Source organism: Clarias gariepinus, chromosome 18, assembly GCF_024256425.1.
Source record: "Clarias gariepinus isolate MV-2021 ecotype Netherlands chromosome 18, CGAR_prim_01v2, whole genome shotgun sequence".
Taxonomy (NCBI): Eukaryota; Metazoa; Chordata; class Actinopteri; order Siluriformes; family Clariidae; genus Clarias; species Clarias gariepinus.
Window position 1 is genome coordinate 17048760 of NC_071117.1, and position 25906 is coordinate 17074665.

At 38.0% G+C, this 25906-nt stretch overlaps 1 protein-coding gene across 2 annotated transcripts in view; it reads right to left on the minus strand.

Moving 5' to 3' along the window:
• Nucleotides 1-25642, minus strand: part of LOC128506861 (VPS10 domain-containing receptor SorCS1) — a 254147-nt gene extending 228505 nt beyond the window's left edge. For both annotated transcript variants that reach the window (XM_053477466.1, XM_053477467.1), the window contains exon 1: nucleotides 25079-25642. In XM_053477466.1, the coding sequence (XP_053333441.1) occupies nucleotides 25079-25624 (546 nt within the window). In that variant the 5' untranslated portion in view covers nucleotides 25625-25642. The remainder of the gene's footprint in view (nucleotides 1-25078) is intronic.
• Nucleotides 25643-25906: the final 264 nt, after the last annotated feature.

Genomic DNA, 25906 nt, shown 5'->3' on the forward strand with positions numbered 1-25906 from the left:
GACCCAGGTTTCAGTATTTTTCCAGCCTGTGAGACAGGTGTGTAATTTGGCAGCTGCTAGTGAACCTACTGAGTTAGGTCAAACCTTGCCAAAGGCTGTTTACTATCAGCTGCTTCAGTAGCTCTACAGTGCAAGAAAATATTATGGGTAAAATATATTACAAGCAGAAAAAAAAAAAAACATACCTCAGGGGCTTCCTAAATGTAAAGACTTACTAATTCGCAGCCTTTACCTTGTTTAACCAATATAACAATTTAAATAGCATTAAATCACCTTACACTGATGAGATTTCTAGTCTGTTGTACTATGCTTATATGTATCACCTGAAATTTTGTTTTGAGTTCATTAATATTACCTAAACTATGTCAGTGTATGTTTTTGTTGGTGGTGTTGCCCAGATCGCCCAAATGTTGCACGTTAAAACACACTGCATAGCGCACAAACATTCGACCATGTGGATGTTAGACGACCATTCCTTCAATGTTTTAATGATTATTTTTTTTAAATGTTAGAGTTTTTACTGTTTACTAAACATTACAGCTAAACCACTCCCAGCTAAGTTCTCCCAATCGCCATAGCTAGAAAGCAGTTCTCTCATCTACTCCAGTACTTATATATATATATATATATTTTTTTTTTTTTTTTAAAAAAAAGGAAAATGGTTATAAACTTAACGCACGATGAAACTCCAAAAGAGTCGAAGTTGCAAAAGGGTTGTCTTTACTGTATTTACACAGTTCGTGTCAAACTTTGAAGGAATCACTGGATCTGTCTGCTGCGCTTCGACACTCTTGCCAATCAGGAGAGACACAAGAAATAAATAAGTTGTCCTTCAGTCACATTTAGCTTTGATTCCAGCACACAATTTGCTGGTCTGTTCACGTGTGAAAATGATTTCTCATGCTCCCAGAACCACTTTTTCACAACTCGAGTCATGGAATATGTCCGTGCCATCAGAAAAGATTCGTTGATGTGATAATGATGTCATTCAGTACACTCAGGTCATCCGCTGACTTCATTTTAGTGCCATATAACTCTGCTGAGCCTAGACCTGAGCAACCGAAGCAACCCCAGATCAAAACACTGCCTCCAGATGCTTGTACAGTGGACACTATGCATGATCATCATATCATAAGTGCACATCATTTCATGCATTTCTCATGTTACCCTGACGCAACTCATCAGGCTACATAACCGGTTTTCATTGCTCCAAAGTCCAATCTTTATGCTTCCTAGCAAATTCAAGCAAGCTCTGTGTACCGATGTTAGTGAACAGAATCCAGTCATGGATATCAGATATGACTACTAACAAAGCTAAAGAAACTTCTTTGACAATAGTTTGTAATTATTCATAATAGCAACAATTCATGAAATTGTTATATAGATAAAGATAACATTTATTTTTTGTGCAGACATCCCAGCCTCAGAAAGTTCTGCTCAGTATTTCTTTCATTCATTAACTAAACTAGCTGATACTAATTAGTGACATCACTTGTTTTTGAGCCCCAGGAGAACTATAATACATTATACTACAATATAATACTACTACACACCATATCATGGTCGCCACTTCCTCCCTCGGCCCAATTTTGAACCTTTAACATCCTGACGGCTTAGACAAGTACCGATGAGCTAACGGGGATAAAAAAATTAATGAAACTTTCTTTTAAAAAAAATAAACAAATAAATAAAAAAATCACCAAACATGAGACTGCACTTAACAGCCATGCACCAATTAACAGAATGCACCGAGCAATGGGATCATTTGTAATATTTGCCAAGAGTGCCATTACTCTACTTCAAGAATTCTTATTTAGTATGCACAGAGCAATGCATCCAAAGCAAAGATCTTAATTACTTGAAAGTAAAGAGGAAAAGAACCAGCGCAATCTCTCTCAATGATCAAGGCTTTGGGTGAATTGTTTATGATCTGCCATAACATGGCTGCATTTTGAAATTAAAGACAAGTTAAAGCTGCACGTGTACAGTACGTCATTGCTGTACAATTTTCCGTGATGTGCTAAACAACACAATCCTTCAATTCCCTTGATACTGGCTATCGATGCAGTCATGCACAATTCTAGCCATTTCTGTTTGATCTGGATGGACTGTTACAATCTCATCTGCAATTGCAAACAAATGTCAAAATGATTAAAGTGCAAATCACTAGCATCACTCCATTAAACTATATTAAGGAAGGATTAATAATAGTCTAAGCTACAGTATTATTGTTTCAGCTGGATGTGAATGTGACAAATACCTCCATTTGTAAGCTCAATTTCAGGCTGATTGCTGCCAGAATAAGATCTTGATTACTACCAAAACATAAGGTATCAACTCTTATGTCTTTTATAGTCAACGCACAGCCCATCTAGACCATATGAAGATTAATACGAATAAATCTTAATGATTATTATATTACCTGTCACAAACTTATCATAGAATATCACAGACATATGATAACTTGCTAGTGCTAAAACTTGAACACATTCAGTGTTCATTTTCATTTTTTCTGTCCATCAGTACAAATATCCAGAGCATTACATCTCTGCGGAACAACACTTCTATTCTACTATGGTCATTTAAACAAAAAGAAAAGAAAAAAAATCCTCAACGAAATCAAACTACACTAGATTTCAATTGGAACAAAACGGAGACCCTAACTCTGTCAGACCACTTGTTCTGGTCTTCGCCTTAGTATGATTGCTGTTCTCATCTGCAAGGAAGAAAAAAAAAAAAAAAAACACCAGGGCCCATTTCAAGCGGGTTTAGTGCCGCGTACTGTATGGGAAAGCACCTTTAAATATATTCACGGTCTTGATAATGTTCTCTGTTCCCTGCAGCTGGATTGCTGCATGTGGTGAAGTTTGCTTATTTGCCATGGTGCCACTGCTATACAGCAATTTAGAAAGTCGCGTTCACAGCTGGAGTCCACATCCAGACACAACACAGCCGGAGGAATATCGGGTCTATACAGCTAACCACAAGAGGAGAAAGCCAATCTCAAGAGTCTTCCACATTAGACTCTAACTCGCTCCAACTGAAATACATTTGCCATATTATAAAGAGATAGCAAGTTCAAAATCTGATTGAAAGGTTGTTCAAGTCAAATCAAATCTTTCGATTGTACAGAATAACTCCATTTATTTCTCTATATAATCCCCTGCTACACTAAGGCACTCATCCCAGCGCTTCACTACTGCTTGGATACCATTAAGGTAGAAAGTTTTCCCAGTATGCTGGTGTCATGATCAGACTGCCTGCTTAACGTCTGAAATGTTGGGCCTCCCGGGAACTCCTTTAATGGCCCAAATATATGGAAATTGGAGTGAGGTCAAAAGTGTACAGGGAATGTTCTGTCTCAGTCAAGCTCCTGTAATGTGCTAGTGGTGTTGGTGAATGATTGTGTGTACAGTTCCGACAGACAGATGCATTCCGCAAGTCCCCGGTTTGACATTGTAAGATCCACTGGCCATAAACAAGCAACATACTGTTTGCAATGAGATCTCACTTTTATATACAAGTTTCTAGCGAAAGGTCTTGAATTTATTATTAGAATAATCATTAAATAAGGGTTTATATACCACTATAATAATAATAATAAAAAAACATTATTTGTCGCACATTCACCTTACAGCACAGTGAATTTATTTTTTCAGATCCTAGTTAGGAAGCTGGGGTCAGAGAGGATGCAGCGTAAGGGTTACAGGCCTTGCTCAATGGCTCAATAATAGCAACGTGGAGGAGCTGAGGCTTGAACCCTTAACCTTCCGATTCTACAGCTTTACCCGTGTGAGCAACTACTGCCTCTTAATATTTAACTTAAGGTTAACGTAATGTTTCAATTGTAAATAATAAATAAATGAGTTTTATACTCCGACCCATCATTCAATTTTATACATTAAAAAAACTGCATATACAGTATGTACATGGCCTAATAAGTGGATGGTATAAGCAAGATAGAACAGCACAAATGGACTAGTGGTAAAAAAATAAATAAAAATTTTAAAATATTGATTGATATTTTATTTCACTAAAAATAAGAACATTGTCACTGAATGGTATTCCTTGGATATAATACAGTACAGTATATAGACTACTACTATAAACTACTTACAGTATACATCTTTATTCTTCTGTGTAAAAAACAATGTGTATTTATTCACGTTTTGCTGATTACAGCTCAAAAATGTTATGGGAATGTTTTGCCTTGTTACATTTGCATACAGATGTATTTCTCACCTCAATCATCTCCCAGAGACACCACCGCATGACATCCTACTGTAATCCTACTGAAAATGACGGCATTGTGAAAGCTGTCAAACTAATTCACGGTGAAATCTAACGTCAGAACGTCTCACGGAGCTGTGATTTCAAGCTAAATAGAGCACTCGGAGCGCACGGACAGGCACGGGTTCACCCCGGCGACAGTTTTTTTACGATTACACGCCATAAATTGAAAAGTGATTGTGGCATTTAATTTTGAAGGGAGACAAATTACGCACGCGGGAACGGCTCATACTTAACGAAATCCTGCGCGGACACCTGGGTCTCATCCGAACTCGTCTCCAAGTAAATCACATCTTTATTTACGTGGCCCCTTCTCGCTGAGAATCTCTGGTTCCCGGAGGGAACAGCTTGTCTAGCATCTAAATTTCTCTATATTAATGATTGATTTTTTTTTTCCCGGCACGCAGATAACAGACAAGATATTCAATGAGAGTGAGTGAGAGGGGAGAGAAGTACCTGGGATGAATGTTGAATAATGGCAGCCAGGCACCATCCTTCTGGTTGATAAGGAAAAGGCGTAAGCGGCAGAGCGTGTCTGAGGTAGTGAGTGCTCTGTCTGTGACCCAGCAAACCCAGCAGGCCACAATTATCTTAGCAACTGCAGAAATGAGCCCAAAACCCTGGGCTCGTGGGTTGATTATGAGAAGAACACCGCTGAGACTTGGATTGTGTGAGCTGCAAATGATGGCTGACTGGCCAAGAAGAGAAGCTTGCTGGAAATTGGAATGAAGAATGAAACGAGGAACATATGGCTCCGTGTTTTGTTTTTATTTATTTATTCATTTATTTTCCCGCAAAAACCTACCGGCATCATGTTTTCAGCCGAACTATCTACAGTATCTTAAGTGGAAACCATTGATCAATCAAAGACTGTTTCTCCATTACCTTTTTCCTGCATTTCCTGAAATAACTAAACCTAAAGCAATTACAGTATGTTTATTACATTTACAAAATGGTAGACGTCCTTATTCAGGACAATAGAGCATCGTAAATTAGGGAGTATCTAAGTATCATGTCCTGTTACGAATGTCAACAAAACAAAGTAAAGAAAAATGGCAGGCATTCTATTGAAAGCTACAAACCTGGCGTGCAAATGTACATCAGAATGTGCCAACCTTGCTAACAAGAAAATCTTATCAACCAGAGAGAAAACAATTTTTCCCATAAAAAAAAAACAGAGAGAGATGGATTAAAAACCCTAGAGAGATGGTGGATAAGATAGCTCATTTTTCTTTCAGATGTGCCCCGAGCAACAGTAAGGATACAGTAAGACATAAGTCTGTGGTGAGTGTTACTTAATAATAAGCAACTCCTCCATCTTATAGTGACCAGACAGCCTAAAATCCCACATTCATCTTTTTAAATTCATGCTGCTATGTACATTTGGTACAAAACTGAAAGCAAACCTTTTTTTCCCGCATTCTTGTCCCTTGTGCGATACGTTTTTTCCGCTTGCCATTTTCATTGTTCTTGAGTCTCACCACTACTGTACGGTGTGTTTGGAGAAATCAAATAGTTTTAATACTCGTCTCATAGTTCAAATCTACATAAATAAAAGACAGGTTTTGTCTGTACATTGGTCAGAACTCGCTCTTTCAATGATATCTTTACATTTCATACATTGGTGGACCAGTAACCAGTCTCAGAAAAATTTCTGTATGTCTGTATGTCTGTCCAGCCAAATTATGTCACAGCATCATGCAAAACTGTCTGGACAGAATTGAATGAAACATCTGCAGTACATAGAGATCTACCTGAAGTTTAACCTGCACCATAAATAAAATCAACCCGAGTAAAAGTTGCAAAGTTATGAACAGTTATGTGCCGAATTTAATAATTTAAGGCTTTTTAAATTCTTTAAAATAAGCCTCTGTTATTCCTGCTGTTAGTAGTAAACAGATTATGAGTCAAACTTTACTGAGGGATGATGGTAGAATAATTATAAAGGTCTTGACTTGAACAACATGCATGAGGAATCACAAAGGAGTTTTTATTTCCTGAAATTAAAAAGTACTCTAATATTCAGAATGTAATGGTGTAATGTAACTGATTACTTTTTAATGACAGTGATTTTCTTAACGTAATTAGTTACTTTAAAAAAGTAACGTCCCCCAACACTGGTAATAGGTTAGACAGAGAGTTCTGTCGTACAGAAAGGCAGCCAGACAGACATGTATTGTACAGTATGTGGGCTTCAACCTTAAATAATAATATTACTGATTACATTAAAGCTGATCAGTTTATTTTTAGCTTTAATCTTTTAAACAAATTCTATAAACTGGCTCGAGTACTTGAGCTAGGATTGCATATAGCAAAGAACCAAAAATTACAAAATCCATAGTCGTCACCATTGTTACAGTGAACGTGCTTCTAAACAGAAAACCACAGTTTTTAAATGATATTTCAATTCTATGAACAGACTTCCCTACTTACCCTGACTCTGGAACAGACCTGGACTCATCAGACCTGGACTTATCATCTTTTTCCTTGCTTCAAAGTCCAACATTTATACTGTCTAGCACATTTAAGCCTTTTCTTCTGATTTTAGCCAAACAGCACTTTACTTCCAAACGTGCGCCTACTGTCACTATTACACCCAGCTGTCAACTTTTACGAAGTGTATAAACAGACTGACAGCAAATTGAGACTTTTTGCTGTTTTTTTTTTTTTTTTTTTTTGTCCTCCAAATGAAGCAAGACATATTGGAAAATGGTAAAAGATAATTTGTGCATTTTGTGCACAAGTGCCAAAGCATTATGTCAAAATTGGTTTGTTTATGTCAGCGTTGATTTTGTAGGTTTTGTCAAAACACTATAACTTCATCTCTCACTAGTTTTGTCACAATCAATAAATCAGCCTGCCATTGTGTGTGTGGTTATTTTAAGTATGCATTTTAGTATCAATAATACACTGCCTGGGCGAAAAACATCCTAAGATTTAATTCGGTCACCTTTAGCTTTGATTACAGCCCACAATTCATTTTAATACAGTTCATGCAATACAATGATTCCCTTTATACCTCTTACACAGTTTGGGTCCTGGAATATGCCTGTGTCATCAGGAGAAAAAATGAGATGTGATAACCTGGTCATGTAGTACTATACATTGAGGTAATTAGCCAATTTTTTTTTTTTTTTTTTTTTTTTTTTTAAATTTATTGCCACATAACATTGCTGAGCCTGGACCTGACCAACTAAAGCATCTCCAGCCTACAGAGGCTTGTACAGAGGGCCCTATCCATAATGATGCATCGCTTCATGCACTTCTCTTCTTCTTAGCACTTTTCACTATGCAATAGGATCAATCTGAGCGCATCAGAGCAGATGAACCTTTATCATCTCTCCAAAGTCCAATCTTTATGCTCCCTAGCAAATTTAAGCCTTATTTCTTCTGATTATTCTCACTCAAGTGGGCCAACATAGCTGTTTAGTTCCAATCCTGTGAGTTCTTATCACATTGTGTGTATATGGAAATGCTCTTACTTTCAATAATTAACAAAGCTACTGTATGGGTTTAAACTTTTTTTTTTACTGTATTCGATTCACGACTCGCATCGGGTCTGTGTGCATGGAGTTTTCATGTTCTCCCCATGATTGGTGGGTTTCATCCACATACTCTGGTTTCCTTCCATAGTCCATAGTCCACATGCAGATTAGGCTAATTGGCATTTTTTCCGACCACATTTCTTCAACAAGAGTTGATGATTTAGCATTTCAATATTTCCATATTGTGGTGGAGAGTTTTTTACCCAGTTCCAGTGATCTTGAATTCTTTGAAATGGTGCTTTTTTTTTTGGGCCAGGCAGTATATATTGGCTGAGCTTTAATTTAAAATATAGCAAACTCGTGTTTTGATTGTGCGATTTTGTAGTGAGTCACTGGCAGCAAACTGCAAAACAAAGTTGCACAACCTTTTTAATTACATAGACAGTTGAAGATCATGAGAAACTCCCAAAAAAAAAGTTTATCGGCCTCCTCCTCTACCGGTTTCAGTGTTACTTTTGTAGGTAACGACTGATATGATGATCACAGGTTATGTGGTATACAAGGTCCGTTTAAACGTTGTCTAACTGCATACATATGCCCTATGTTAAAAAATCCCAAGGGAGAACATGATGGAGAGGACAGAACCAGATGTAACAAATGTACACTCGGAAGTGGGAAGCACTGGGTGTTGCATGTGAATCAGAAGTTGTAACGTAATCCCTCTGCCTCATTTTCCTTTGAAAATATTACTGTGATGTGCATCATGGCTCTCGAATATGGTGTTTGCACAACATCTAAACGGCATAATGTCCTATTTCACAGGCCATATAACAGACTTTATGTGACACATACTGTACTGTACAGTACCTGTTGACCATGAATACTGGTGTATCAGCAATGGTACTGTAGTAACAGAATGTAACAGTTCTTTATCTTGGCTTCAACTTTCTTTAACAATCCAGTTGTAAGCATGCTTTTAGGCGAAACATATTCAATTACAAATGTACCAAATATATTGACATCAATTAATTACTCAATACAAATCATATAAACTTCTAACTTGGGGTTGGCTATTAAAACATAAAAAAAAAAAAAAACTTATATGTGATGAACTGTAAGACATAGAGAGCCCGGAGATGCGCTGAGCATAGCACCTGCACGAATTGGAAGACAGGGCGGCATGACCTAGATAAGAAAAATAACAAATAAGGGACTTTCTCAATAAGGTGCTTTTTCAAAGGAGACACCATGCTGAAACATGAGTGGTGTGAGGGCACAAAGATATGAGTGGGTTTTTGCGTGACTGTGCCGAGAGGCACTTGTTGTCTTATATCAGGTAACGGCGAACAAAACCACAACAAACACATGATTATATATATAACATGTTGGATTATAATAAGAACATTTTCTAGAAACAAGTAAATAATAACTAATGGGGAACCAATTTTGGCAAAAGGAGCTAAAAATAGGATTTCTTGAACTGGCGTTGGGTTGGTTCACAGTTGTTGCTGCAATAAACCCCAGCTTACTCCATCCAGATCAACAGACTGCTGAGTCTTTTTTTGATACTATTATAATTTGAGTTACAGCTTATGTTTTAGTGCTAAACTGTAACTGGCATTAACAGTGATAAAGATAAAAATCTCCCACACACTCAATGCATTTATTACACTCACAGCAGCCGCTATTTTGCCCTTGTTTTGCTTCGCTGATCACATGGCAGAAAGAAGATGTACTTCATGTAACAAACTGATGTGTTAATTAAGTTGATGTATAGTAAATGTGCTTTTAGAACGTTTTCCTTTTTCATCTTTTACTGCTTAAAACTATTTTTACAGCCAATATACAGTATAATAGGTAATATTATTTCATTGTATCAATGAAAACATATAAACACAGATGGAAATTTATCAGTAACTTTTCAGATCCATCAGATCTTACTTACAGGAACAAGCTTACATGAGTAAAACATTCATATTTAGAACTTTACTCATGGTTGCGTGGCCTGTTTGAGCTCATTTTACATCCTTATGATAGAAATGGAGCTCTACTTCTGCAGTAAACAAGATAGATTAACAAACTACACCCATAAAGAAATAGATGAATGCAGTAAGAACATAGACGAATCGGCGCGAATACAATGGAAGCCAATAAGGACGAAGTATCATACATGACATGGAGTTGCCACATATATACTCAGCAAAAAAAAAAAAATGTCCCTTTTTCAGGACTGTGTATTATTATACAATAATGTCGTAAAAATCCAAATAACTTTACAGATCTTCATTGTAAAGGGTTTAAACAATGTTTCCCATGCATGTTCAATTAACCATAATCAATTAATTAACATGCACCTGTGGAATGGTCGTTGAGACCTTAACAGCTTACAGAAAGTAGGCATTTAAGGTCACAGTTCTAAAAACGCAGGACACTAAAGAGACTTGTCTACCGACTGTGAAAAACACCCAAAGAAAGATGCCCAGGGTCCCTGCTCATCTGCGTGAACGTGCTTCAGGGAGGCATGAGGACTGCTGATGTGGCTGGGGCAATAAATCGCCATGTCCGCACTGTGAGACGCCTAAGACAGCGCTACAGGGAGACAGGAAGGACAGCTGATCATCCTCCCAGTGGAAGACCACGTGTAACAACACCTGCACAGGATCGGTACATCCGAATATCACACCTGCGTGACAGGTACAGGATGGCCACAACAACTGCCCGAGTCACACCAGGAACACACAATCCCTCCATCAGTGCTCAGACTGTCCGCAATAGGCAGTCCATGAGGAGGAGATGCACTGCAGTACTTCAAGCAGCTGGTGGCCACACCAGATACTGACTGGTACTTTTGATTTTGACCCTTCCTTCATTCAGGGACACATTGTGAAACATTTTTAGTTTATGTCTTATGGTGTTGACTCTTTTAGTGTTCATACAAATATTTACACATTAAGTTTACTGAAAGTAAAAACAGTTGAAAGTCAGAGGACGTTTCTTTTTTTGCTGAGTATATTTTTGGGCATGGTCAAAAAAGCCTGGTGATGAATGTGATCGGAGCAAGACTTAATAAGGACATATTAACGACCGTATTGAACGGTTAACGGCGTAACTAACACCTCTTAAAGGACCTTATTGATGTTCTACAAGCATGGTGCAGACAGGAACGATTGGATGGTGTTCTATGGAAGTTGTTATATGCTTCAGCAAGCGTCAGGGTACTGTACCTTACTGTACCACTACACAATAACATAGAAAACTTGTGATACACTATGCGCCCGGTAAAAGTGTCCGCGGTGTGATTCAATTAAACAATCGATCTTATCAGACCTGGTTTGTGCACGATTAGTTAAAAATTTGTGGCAACATAATAGATGCATTAAGAACCAGACAGGGACGTGGCTAGGAAGCCGTATAAACCTGATTAAAGCCCATTTCTTGACCGCCGCTGCCACTGCATCCTTTAATATGTTTTGGACGCTGTGGGAACTTCATGGTCTTCGTCGCAGTGAGACGGCACCTTGCAAACCTTTTCGGAATATATAATTATAAAGAATATTTGAGACGGATCACAGGTTGAAGTATTAAGGTCACACCGCTGGTTCAGGCGATGTTGACTTATTGAGCTCAGGTGCCTCTTCTTTGCTTTAATCATTTTGAGCCATCTTTGGAACTTAATTGGAGACCACTTATCAATTAATTAGACACGATTTGGAAAGGCGCACACCTGTGTATGTGTATAAGGTCCCTCACTTAACTGTGCATGCCAGATCAAAAACCAATTAAATGAATTCACAAGGCATTTGTGCCAGAATATAAGATGCAGTAGAAGAAGACAGACATCCAATTGTAATCAAGTCATTCATGATGGATATTAATTAATAAAATGTCAAATATGGACAAGATAAAACCAGGTTTTGCAAATTAACTGGCTAATACCATCTCTACTGGCAGCATCATGCTTTAGGGGTGTTTCTCAGCAGTGGGAACGGGGAAACTGGTCGGAACTTGCTTCAGTGTTTTAGAAAATGAAGTTTCATTGCTTGGCAAGTACATGAAGCTTACATGATCTTGAGTGGTCCAGCCAAGTGAAGATGTGAATCCCATATGTCTACAGAAAAACTGAGAATATCTATTCTAAGATTCTCCCCATATAATCTGATTGAGCTTTGGAGGTGAAAATGCCTGGTACTGTATACTAAAGCTTATTCAAGAAGACTCAAAGATGAAACTGCTCGCCAAAGGAGATTCTACAAATCACGGGCCTAAATAAATAAATAAATTAATTAAATAAATAAATACATACATAAAAATTCTATACATCATTTACAATAATCATACTTTTATCGTGGTTTATCGTGTTAGATTAATGCAAAAAAATATTCCATCCATTTTACATTAAATCTATAATCACAGTAAAGTGGGATAAAACCAGAGAGGTCTGACTATCTCACACTTTATGTCCTGGAACTATATGGAACATCGGATGAATTATAATGAAGCTGGAACATGCAGAAATTCACAAGAACAAGAACAGAAACCAAATTAATGTCTCGATAAAAAAGGTAAGCCTCCTGCAAGATTCCTGCAATCTGACTCAGCTTCACCTTGGCATTCTCACTGGTTTTTTTCCTTTCGTTCTTTCTTTTTCTCCCCCCCCGTCCTCCCTGGTCAATACACAACAAATCTCAGAGCTAATAGGAATCTGCTAATCTGAATCATCTCAACACTGCAACAGGGCAGCAGTGTGCCAGGTGTCAGCCAAAGTCCTTGTCCTATTTCTAAATCTTCATGGACTTATGACTGTAAATTCATAAATAATAATTCATACAAGGCAACTGCAAGAAAAAAAAAAGGTTCATGGCTTTCTTCCAAAAGCTTTAGAAGTCAAATATCCCAGTCTAACTAAACATGATCTCTATCAGTTACAATGATCTTACATTTACAATGGTTTTGGGTTACTGGGTATGGAATGGTTTAGGTTGGTGACAGTGAAAAAACACATCCTGTAGTTGTGGTTAGTCCTATAGTATGTGGACACCCTGGCTTCAGTGGAAACGATGATCTGAATTTTGTACGACCGTACCCAAGAACTTCTGCCATTATCTGTTAAGACATGTCATGGGCTTATAACCAGAACATTGATTTTCTTGGTACAATGGCAACTGTCCAGCGGTGGGATTTTCACCAGGATATTCCTCTGATGCTACAATGCTCATGTGACAGCTGGCCAGGTATGAAGTCATAAAGAAAGCACTATCTAAACAGACTCATCTGATGATGGTTTGAAGTGGTTCGGATTATTTGAATGCTCAAATACGTTTTTTCTAAATCATGATCTCTATCAGTTACAATGATCTTACATTTAGTTTGTCCAAATTAGTATTTTCGTCATTGTCGCCATTACCGCTTTATCCTACAGTATGCTTATCCTATGTCCTATATCCTATTATTCAAAGGAAAAAATGTCACTTGTTAAAATGACAACCATTTCTAGTGCAAAAGGGTCATAACTTCCAAACCCATGGACCGGTGTAGTTCTAAACCTTCTCACGGAGGTGCAATAAACCTTATGGAATTCAAGCTTTTGTTCACCTAATCCCTAGTATCTAATATTGACCGGCATGGCTTTCTGTTTCTTTGGGATTTTGACCATCCTTTCTCCTAACTTGGTGATTTGCCAATTCTGACACAGTAGCACTTCTCATCATAAAATAGCAAGGTAGGGAAGCCGAAACCTAGTTTATGCTAATCCTTAGACAAGTGAAGCCAGCCCGTTGTTGCTCATGCTGTATCCCAGGGAAGCTTAAGATGTGTAGAGGAAAGCAAAAAGTTACCCGGACTACTTCACTACACAAGAATTTATTAAGTCCCTCTGCCGTTGTTCACTACCCAGCACGTGCGTTTAGAGCTATGATTAAACTGGTTATAAATGTAATTTATCTTTTGTTGATTGATAAGATTTATTAAATTGATGAGTCAGGTTCTGATTCAAGCTTTTAAAATGATTTCAGGAAACACACACAAAAGAAAAAGTAATACAAATTGCTTCCACCTTGCGCAAAGTAGTTGGTTGGTAAAGAACATTGTGGGATTACCTCCAGCGATAATGTTGTGGTGTTCTTGTAAAAGTCTGTGAGTGGCCCACTATGGAGGTGTTTTTCCGCAGGGTGAAGGCAGTCTGTATTTTCTGGCTTGTGAACTAAATACGTAAAATATGTTCCCGCACCTAAAAAAACATCATCCAACTGTATCCGTCTCAGCTTGGTTTTCTAGTTTATTTTCACCCTCGGTATCCAACAAATCTTCAAAAAATCCACTGGTACCAGTAAGAGCAACAACTCCTCCCCAGCAGAGGAAATAAATATAATCACACTGATTATTTTGACAAAATTTATGCATATTTTGTGGTATTTAAACATGAAATGTTTCATTTTGTATTTATATATATTGAACTATTCGAACACCAAATATTTCAATCTCATTGAGTGGATGGCTGCCAATATTTTTTTATCAACTAATATTGACAAAATCTACATGAATACTCAACAATGCGTACATTACCTGTAGTAAGTTGCAGCCTTTTGTGATAATCCCACAGTCCACATTGAGATTTTGATTTTTTTATGGGATTATTTATGAACACTAAATTCCAGCTACATCAATAAGAGCTAAACATGTGTCAAAATGTATATACAGTATAATCATGACAATTCAGAGCAACTTTTTATCTCATTATAGATTCTTGCAGTTGAGGATTAAGGGCCTTGCTCAAGGGCCCAACGTTGTCATCTTGGTACTGCTGGGGATTGAACCTGGAACCTTCCCATCAGAAGTCCAATACCTTAACCAGAATAGTTAGAATAACATCTAACTGCAGTATGACAGGGCACATTTTACCACATTTATGATAAAATCATCTCATATCTCATGGTCAGCATGTTGTGTAGACAACTGATGGGTGCTCAGGCTATGCAGCCCAAAGCCACAACACGATCACATGCAATTTGACATGTATTGATTAAAAGCATGTGTGTTGCAAACAAGAATACTAGAAGTGCCCCAGACAAGGCAAATTGCTCTTGTGCTGAAAATGTGATGCTCTTTGTCCATCAGGGCATAATATGTTATCAGCATCATTGCTGATACGATGCAAGTCCCATGAAGGTAGCTACAAAAGAAGCAGAATGAGAATGGCACCTCATATTGGCTGTTTTGCCAGGACTTGCTTTTTTCATAAAAGTTCCTCGGCTACAGACTTATAGAGAGAGAAAGGAAAAAAAAAAAACAATACAATCTTTTAGTTCACAGAGTAAAAAAACTGAAAATTGATGTAGTTACAAGGTGGAATTCCACATATGACAAGGTGGAAAGATATTGTTTCCTGGAACTGGCAGGCTTTGCCACACTTCATACTCCAGCTGTAAAAGCCATTCTGAAGGATGTGGTCACTGAACCTGAAAACAACAACGCTGTTTTCCAACAAGTCATGGAAACCCTTTTCCGACTGTATGAAAAAAAGGTGATAGCAATGCATCGTGCATTTGCAGCAATGATGAGCGATCTTCTAATACTGAGGAGAACACAAAATAATAAAGCTCAACTTCTTTTTTTGGACCTTTTGTACATTTGTTCCTAAATTTAAACTTTCCGATCTGTAACACTCAACAGCGAGGCGTGACAATCGACGATGAAACAGAAGTTTTGCAAGCAAATGCTGAGCTGGAGGAAGCTGGAGCCTGGCATGCTCACAGAGATGCATACTGACAGTGAACATCTTTTCCCTTCCTGATGACTGATATAGAGTAAAGGGGAAGAAAGGGGTTGCAAATGCAAAATCCATTCCACAATTGGCAAATGAGATGGTAAAGTTGTATTAGAAGGAGAAAGCTTAGAGTTTAACCGCTTATTTCATTGATGGAAGGCCAGGGAAGCAGTCCCTGCTCTCAGCAAAGGTAAAAAACATTTGAGTTTCCATGTTTATTGATGAGTACACTCACTCACTCATCGTCTATACCGCTTTTTCCTGAATTCAGGGTTGCAGGGGGCCTGAAGCCTTCCAAGGAGACTTAGTGGACAAGGCGGGGTACACCCTGGACAGGGTGCCAGTCCATTGCAGGGTACACAAACATACATACACTCATTCACACACTACAGGCAAATTGGGAACGCCATTTAGCCTAATCTACATGTCTTGTGTGAGGAAACCAGAGTATCCAGAGGAAACCCACCAGGCAAAAGGAAAACTCAATGCACAGATAGTCAGGAATCGAACCTGGCTGGAATTTGAACCCTGGCGGTGCTAACCACTATACCACCATGCCCCCTCGTCAAGTACAGTACTGTGCAACAATGCACCAAATTAGTATATAGCGTGTCAATAGTTTGATGACCCTTTAATCTCAGGTTAAATTTGTGGAGTTTTATAAGAAAGCTACTAGGTTTAATGAGCATCTAGGTTTGAGCTAATGAGCTACTAGGTTTAATGAGCATCCTGCAGAACTACCCAAAGTTCTATTGAAGACTCCGACAGTTGCACCTGCTTCTATTTTGCATGCAAAATCCATCAGCTTCCATTTAGTTCAATTTATTTATTTTTTGTGCTGCTTACTTGTCTGGCATACCATTACACCTAATTTTATGTAATGTTGAAATACTTATGTTCAGAAATCAAAAGTCGTAAAAAAAAAAAAAATTCTTCATTATGTGCATTACAGTATATGCTTTACTTCACATAAAAAATGTCTCGATGTTGCTCAATTTGCCGTGTCCACTTTTGCAGTTAAGGGGTTTCTTTATTTCAAAATAATGAAGAAAGAAACCAATTGTGAATAACAAATGACTAAATGCAAACAAAAATAAAATAAATAAAGAGAGAAAGAAAGAAAACTTCTCATTTAAATATAGAAATTTATCAATATGTGCAAAAGTTATTTTAACTAAAAACCTTCATCCTGTAAATCAAAAGTTATTAGTCCTAATAAGAAGTAAGCAGCATCAAATTCTTTCCTGTAGCACAGATTTTAAAAATATATTATCCACAATAGCTAATTGTCATTGAGTATATCAACACGATTACATTTTTTTTTTTTTATTACTTTTGGTTGAAAAAAATTAAACTCAGTGTCAATTAAAGACTTAATATCAAACTATACAGCAACTTAATGTTGAGGTTCTAAGAGATATAGCTGCTTGAAACAAACCAGAAAATGAACATTAGTTTTTTTAATGAAAAATCGAATCAAATCGACCGTCTGCCCATGATTTAATGCTCTACTTGCATGCATAGTTTATATCATATGATTAATATTTTATTTAGATTTTATTATAGCTAATATCTCATTAGGCTTAATTACAGTTCTGTCTTGCAAGCACTTTGATCATATTAATTGGTAATAATCCAAAAGAATAAATGTTAATGTTAAAGAGTAACAGCTACTGCGCACTCATGAGCCGATTTTGTGCGTTTTTTAGGTCTCAATAGAAAGTTTGGGGGGGGGGGTAACTAGGCTTTAAACACTGGTAATAAATTCCATATTTATTATATATATTTGTTCAAACAAATTGAACTATATTGCATAGGAAAATGAAAGCAATCATTTTAACAATAAATTTCAACATAGGCATCAGTGGTATCAACCAGTTTCCTCAAACAAACGGGGATGAAATGCGCAGTCTTTGGGACATTTGGGATATTGCTGAGAACCTCCTGAATCCCACAGGAAAAAAAGGATCTGGACTTTTGGAGGCCATTCATGAGGTCTGTGTCGTCCCAGCCAATCTCCTGGAAAATGTTGATCTATCCATGCAGACAGTAAGAGCAAACTGGGGTGGTGCACCATGTGGTGGCGCCCCATTGATATTACAAGTTCTTCAGCCATTAAATATTGTCTAGTTGATTTTACTAGTCCCATTGTAAAGTGCAAAGGGCCCATTTTTTTTTTCTTTTTGGAGGGCTTACCATGCTCAAAAAGTCATGAAAATCAGCACACTGTTCGGAATCTACTGCCATTAGGACACCTGTTACAAGTTAATTTCCAGTACACATTTAGATTTCATTGAGCTGAATAATGTCATGGGCTCCTCAACAGGAAGTCAGGTATTTTGGGTTGGATATATAGTAGTATATGGAATTGGACTTTAATATAATCTTAAATCTACAGTAGGCGATTTAAACTACTGTATTACCACCAAACTGGGCCAATATGATCTCAAGACTTCAAGGGTACAAATATAAGGATTCTTCATATCTCAAACGGTTCGGCTGTGGTGACCTTAAACTCATGGCAAAAATGGAAAAAAAAATCCCTAGTCAGTTATTTTTATATATATCCTTATTATGTCATAATGGTATTGGTATTTCCCTTTAAATGCATGTGATGACTTTGTGCCCACCGTCTTTCTGGTGTGCCCGGGTGGTGATATGTGAAGTTATCGGTTATACACATATATGCTCCGCAGACATTGTTTTTTTTCTGCTACACAGCAATTTCCCAGATGCATGGAAAAAAAAACATGCATGTTTTAGGAGATTTGAAACAATTAAAATCGCTTGTCATTTTTCATAATTAAGCTCTTGAAACGTACAGGAAATCAACTGATCATCAATTAGAATTGATGATCCTCCATTAATATAATACTACTACTAATAATGATGATGATGATGATGATGATGATTACCACCATCATCATCATCATCATTATTATTTTTATAATATCTTAAAATCTTACACACCAAGACCTGTTCTTACTTACGGTTTACTTACTTGTGTACATTTGAATAAAATCCAACCACATAATTTAGTCAAATCTTTTTTTCACTATAGAAATTGCTTCTTTTATCACATCTTTGAGAAAACAAATTTAGTTGACATTTTATTTACACAGTGCCTCTCCTAAATTCGAGCCCACTTAAAAGAAAAAAAATATGCTTGATGAAAAGTAAAGTTGTATTAAAAAATGATAAATAAAAAAATTTGCTTTTTCTATAACTATTCCTTAAGCCTTGTAAATCCTGAATTTTGGGATTGATAAATGAGTAGCGGTAAAAAGTGGTGGTACGGTAGTAGGCTGGATGCTATGTTTTTCCCATGTCAAGTAGAGCACTTTTACAATTCACAAGGCAGAGGTAAGCATTTCAAACCCTGCATCTGGCACTTAGTGCTTTGAGGGCAGCACTTTGAAAGCTGTTCAAATGAACAGGCATACAAAAATGGATCCACATCTTTTTTAAGAAGAAGAAGAAAAAAAACTAAACACTGATATTTGTGCTATTTTGTCCAGCATGGGACGCCACTCATATTGACAATTTTTATTTTTTCATGCGTGCCCAAATCTTTTTCCAAGTGTCCAACCGGTTTATCACCATATGCTTACACTGTAAGTGTTCTAATATTGAACTGAGTGGTTGAAGGTTGAAGCACTGCACTGTTGAAGTACTCACAATACGACGGCAATATAAGCAAGTATAAGCAAGAGTCTTCATATACAGAAGAAAGGTACAGTAGTAGCATGAACATGATAATTCGTTTGTACACCTTGCTGTTGCGCGCTAGCTCGAGCATTTGGAGCTGTGCTGACTCCAGACTACTGTATCTCGCAAACCATCCAATTAGGCACATTTTCAAGAAGAAGGATGAAAGCCGGAGACTGAGCTTTGCAAGATCAGACCTATTCTCTTTTATTATTCCTGCAAATGTAGCGTTTCTAACACTTTACATGCAAAAGGGAAAAAAAAGCAGCCGAAAATAGATTTTAGCGTGCTGTGACGGCAGTGCAAGATGGTCTCGCGTGTGTGACAACTGGTGTTGGTGGTGCATTCTGCAATGTTAACAGGAACTTTATGCGCTTGGCTTGTTACTAATTGCCTAAAGAACTGCCAGGAAAAAAAAAATAATAATCAGCTCTTGCTTGCTTAATTAGTCAATCGCTAATGACGCCGGAACGCTCAGACAGACATGTGGCTAATGAGCTATATGATGCATCACTATATCCAACTAAGATAATAAATAATACCAATAATGTTGTTCTTGTAAAAACGTTGTTTCGATAGCACTTTTCAAAACCCTGTGGAAAGCTATTTACATCTAGAGCACACTGATGTGTGCAAAATGACAGTGAACTGGGTGTCTTTTAAGATTAATGATATCAATCAAAATAGACTGCAATAGCACACTTGCTGGGAAAACAGCGAAACAACTACAGCATCTTCCGTATTCGTAATAAAGAGTGAGACATAGGCCAATCTAAGCATGCGAAAACAATATGGTTGAGTATCATGATTAAAAATGATCACACACACACACACACAGAAATACAAGCATGGAACAGTGAAGTAAGTGTGCAGAGATACTGTCATGTGTGAGAGCACTTCAGCTGTAAGCACTGAGCACTGAGACACGTGCACTTCCTTTGTTCTTGCTCTCCAGTGTCTACTCTGCTCTACCAAGTCAAGGCGCAATTCAAAGCACTCACTTTTAATGGTCGCCGTCATGTCAGCCACCTCTGCACGTTTTAATAATGATACTCTTTAAACACAGTAAACGTCAAAAACTAGGCATGCACAAATAGCACTTTTTCTCAGATAGAGTACAAATACGTCCATTTGGGCGCCTGCTGATACCGAGTACTGATACCAGTACTGTAGTGGCGTGAACAGGACTTTGCAAAACGCGACTTAAACGCATCGTCTATTGTTGGACTGGGGAACTGGTGTGAACACCGAAACTGCTTCGCATGTGGAACAGCTCTGCAGAATAAAATCCTCATCCAGCCACTGTGCGGTTAAACTGATGAGAGACTTCAGGCTGACACTGATAGTCCTAATATCACGCTAAAGTGATGAGGCTGAAGGTCAAAATGTCCCACAACAGGCTGTCGTTGCGCTTTTTCACAAAGTCAAGCCTTGGAAGAATTCTTTTGGAAGAAGTTTTTTTTTTCTCCTTTTTTTAGGGTTAGAAAAAATTGTTTTATTACACGCAGTTGGAACTGACATATACTATTACTGTATATATCTGATCATTCTAATTAACAATAAATACATTTTATTTTTAATCTCTTTTGTCACAAAAAAAAAATCTAACAAATAAGCTAGATGCCATGTTAGACATACCAGCTCTGTGCTTGAAGACCTCTGTAAATGTCAAACCAATTTTACACCTCCATTAACAAGAAATTTCATCACATGTCCAGGTTTTAATTGAACGTCTCTTATCTAAGTGTAATTAACAGAATAATTATAAACTGACTGGAAAGTGCTAATGTGATCATAAAGCTTTGATCTTAAGTTATAAAGAGCTCTTAAAAGTTGTAAAAAAAATAAATAAATAAAAAACTCCTCATTTTCCGTGGTAATTTTTTCTATGATTTCGTTTTTCATACTATAAAAAAAATGATATATAAATGTCCTGGCTTTCTGGTGGTATGTGAGCTACCACTATACTGTGTGTAATGAAAAATGGAATCATATTGCCCACCATTAATATCGATAAGCTTTACCTTTAATTTTAGGTTTTATTTTTATTATGAAATATTTATTGACGTCAAGTGCAGTGCTCTACTGTATTATAAACCTTACATGCTTTAATCAGTTTACTTTTTTCTCTCTCCAAACAAATGTATTACACTGCAAAAGCTCAATACTACAGCATTTATTTGGGGCCAGTTGGACTCAACACTCGGGATTTTTTTGTTTAGACATCCATACATGAAGATACGAGTAATAAGTGTCTAGAAAATGAGCACAGATTTAAGAGCCACTTGTTGAATCAGCTTCTGTGTGCAAACTGTAGCTCCCGTCTACTGGTCCTTTCTTTACATTGCAATGCACTGCCACAAGTTTATGCATCTAATTTACATTAAACACACACTAGTTCCTTACAATAGTAAGTAAAAAGAAAAAAGAAAAAGGAAAGCATTCAGCAGGCGATCTAAGATCCTTGAGTGAAGGCACTTTGAGGAATGCTAAGAAAAAAAGATCCTTTTGATTAAAAAGTACAATATTATCTAAATCAAAATTAAGATTTTTTCCAAAACTGTTCATGTCTAAGTTTTTTTTTTTTAACATTTTAAAACTTGCACCCATCAGATGTAATCAACAGGTACAGTATATTTAGAATTATAGACAATACATTAGTATATTTTTTCAACAAATAAAAAAATAAAACAAATCTCGAATTTATATAAAAAAGACAAGAAAAATGTGATACTACTGTATGTGATATTGAATAATGTAATATTAAATGAAAATGTGATACTACTACATGTGATGTGTATTTTTGCGATCACATCTTTTCCTTTTTTAATAAAAAAGGGAAAGATTTGATTGCAAGAATACATAGTATCATATTGTGCTTAAACTTGAAAAATGTAATGATTTTCAAGCACATTTAAGTATCTGGTCTAAAGAAGGCCTGGTCTATACAGTGTTTAATGCTATACTGTACATAAATGCACCTGTTACATAGCACTAGTTAACTAAAGGTCTAATTTTAGCCAGTCATATTTGAATGGGTACTCAAAGGATCCATATGCATGAAATAAAGGGGGAAAATAAATCCATTATTTTAGCAGCTGAACAAAATGAACAAGCATAGCAAGCTTTAATCACAGAGATTTGCATTGGAGACTGCCTAACCTCTCATCAGCGGATCAGGATCAAGGCAAGAAGGCAAAAGAGGCCAGATGCACAGCTTTGGCAGTTGTTATTGCTGTTACTGGCACACGGGCTGTGTGGGTGTGAAAGGAGTCCAGGAATATGCATATAAACAATAAAATGTCAAGGCACAAACATGTAGATCTGAGCGTTCCTAAGACTTAATTTTAAGATGTCTACAATGGGCGTTCATTCCAAACCAGGACTCGGGATGAAATTTCTGGTGAATGAAGGTGCAAAGCCGACTGATATTTTACAATACAGTCATGAGATTCTTAGCCAGAGTAAAAACATTTGAAATGGTATGAACGCTTTGAAGAAGCCACTATGTCGGCGAATGACGATCCTGCCCGAGGTGTCTCTGAGCCTGCTGCAGTTGTTCGCTTGAACAGTCAGCGAGTGGAAAGCCTGAAATCCTTGAAAATCGATGGGATAACTTGTTGACATCTTGTGGAAGGAACTGTACACACCACTTGCACTTTACAAGCACTCAGCTGGGATTTATTGCCACATCCTATGTACAATCCTGACCTCACTCTTAGCCATTTCCACATGTTTGGGGCGTTAATGGAGTTCCTGGGAGGCCAGCATTTCAGATATCTAACACGCAATCAGATCATGTCTTCGGCATACTAAGAACACTTTCTACATTCATTTCAACCAAGCACTATTGAACCGCAATGCCTCAGTGTAGCAGGAGATTATAAACACCCCTATCGTTTATGCCATACCTAAAAAAATAAGTGTATGGTGACTTAATTTATCACAATATCTGTTTTATCATATCGCCCAACACTAATTGCTATCATAATCACTGTGATTCAGCACTACATGCATCACACTGTTAATTTTTTAATTAACGCTGATTATTGATGAGAAGGCTTTAGCTGTTGCTGTAGAGAAGCTTTAAACCCTGGCACTAAATCACTTTGGCTCATCATCACATCCTTTAAGCACTTTGAGTTGATGGCAGCAATCTATAATCATTACAAGAATTGTCTTACATTAATTGTTTTTGATTTTTTTCTCTTTTTTTATTAACAAGCCATGCTGGATGTAGAAGCTGTGGAGAGAAACATGAAGATTGTGTGCATCTTCAGGAGTGGTCCATCTGTCTGGGTGGAAGTAAGTGTGTGTGTGTGTGTGTGTGTATGTATGTGTGTGGTGCAGCTCATGATGCGGTAGGACATCTGCTTTCTCACCAGAGTCTAGCCACCATTCTTACACACACACTTTCCAGTTCGATGTATAAACCTTCACAGTGTCTGTGTAAACACTCCAAGGCTTTATACCTCTATTAATACCTATTTACATTTGTGTGTGATGCAGCCATTAAAAGCCTCCTCTTTTATTTTCCTGATGCATTCACAGAGTAACAAATACTTTCTGCGCCGCATTATCCTGTGCGTTAAGACTGCAATTTTAACACACCTTTTTTTTTTTTTTATTCAATCCATTCTAAGCTTCTCATCTAGGTCTCACAAATAAAAAAAAAATAATCTCCCCCCCAAAAAAGTTCATCTATTGATTCTCGCTATTCACACCGTAAAAGTGAAAAAATTCAATTAAGGCGTATAACAAAGACGCTCAGGCTTGGGAGAGCCAAAAAAGACAGATTTCTGCTCCAGGAGAGGAAGGAGATGTGATAGGAATTGTCAGAACCCATCCTTCTTTTAGTGCAAAAGTTTTTTAGGATCCAACACTGAGCTGGGATTGTTACTATAAAGAATTAACTGTCCTTGAATCAAAACATGCGTTATTATGCCAACTTTTGGTTGCATTATGCATAAACTTTGCAAAAGCAAATGTATGTTGTTGTTTTTTTGGGAAGCATCTCTTAAAATAGCCTTTTCAAATTATAGTTTTCAAATTAAGACATTATTTTTATTGCAAGCCCATGTCTAAATATGTACAATCTAGTGCTGAATAGGACTGACACGAATATTAAACATAATGTCTGACTCAGGCTGTGGTCTGATCAAAACCTATGTACACTTAACCTAAAATCCTACACAAACACAAGACTAGCATGGAAATAAGCAAGACTTGCATCACTCATTTCATATAAAACAGGGCTGAATTTCAGCAGCAGGCCCAATACAAGCCAAAAACATTGCACTCACATAGGATCAGAGTCAGCATGTTTAAGAGGATTCATATTTTTCTGATGTGTGCTGTTGACTTAGACTCAACAGATCAGAGTAAAAAATGAATCCTGCATAAATTTCCAGAAGAAGCTTGCATAAAGTTGACCAGTATCTGGTTTATGTTAGGCTTCAGCCAATACTCCGAGCTTTGATTGGAGTATTTGCCTGGATCAAATATGAAAAAATAAACAAAACAAATGGAATCAGTTTTGCTTGACTAAAGATTTCACCTGGAAAATGAAAACGATCTCCAGTTTGTCAGGTAAACAGGGACGTCCATTGCACTATATGATATAAGTGATCTAATTTTAAGACTTGTATCACGGATGAGGGATGAGGGATGCATGCATGGTCTGGAGCGCACTTTTCTCTGAAAAGAGCAACAATTTAAACTATGAGAAAATATGTTGTTAATGATGGGAGAAGCGAGGGAGGGAGGAAGGGAAGGAGGAAGGGGGGAACTAATGCTTCTGGGGTAGGTAAGTAAGTTACGAGACTCGACTCACGCTGCTGTTCTGGCCGGACCAGTGCACCATGGCTTGGTTGTGAGCCGAATCTCCGCTCAGGGCGAACGTGGAGCTGGTGAGTTGCAGCTCATCTTTACTCCACCTGAGCGGTCTGTCACTTCTAGCGCGTCGGGGTGTCTGATCATCCTGTGCTCCTGGTGCGTCCCTGCGCATTCTGCGCGCGCGTCGGCTCTTCAGCAGCGCGCGGCGCGCGCGTGGTCCGTCTCGCGCCTCGTCGCCGCGCGGTGACTCCAGTGGCTCTTGCGCGCGCGTATTCCGCCTGCGCCTCGAGGAGCTCAGACATTCCGCCTCGGGCTCAGTTGCGCAGTCGTGCTCAACGCCGGGAAGCTGTCCGCGTCCCCCAACTTCGCCTGTTGCAGTAAGCGGCGCGTCCATGCTGAGCAGGTGCTGCCTCGGGCGCCACTTTCCCACCGGCTGACAAAACCGGCAACTTATGTCCGCCTCGACCAGCATCCCGAAACAGAGCAAAAGCAGTGCACAGGAAAGCCCGTGCCAAACCAGAGCGAATCCCATGGCCCTCCGCATCGCTGAACACACACACACACACACAAACTCACACACACTCTCTCGCTCTCTCTGTTTATTTATCTCTCTTTCTGTTTCTCTTCGTCCGCTTGGCTTTCAATCCTCCCTTTTTTTTCTGTCTCCCGGTAGTTAGAAATAAACTCTTTCCCCAAGTTCCGGAGAGCGCAGCCGCGATCACGCCGTCACGAAAAGTGCGAGCGCTCCGAGTTGAAAGCTTTCATCAAATGAAGAGCTGAAGGAGGAGGGGGAGGAGGAAGAGGAGGAGGAGGAGGAGCGGGGTTG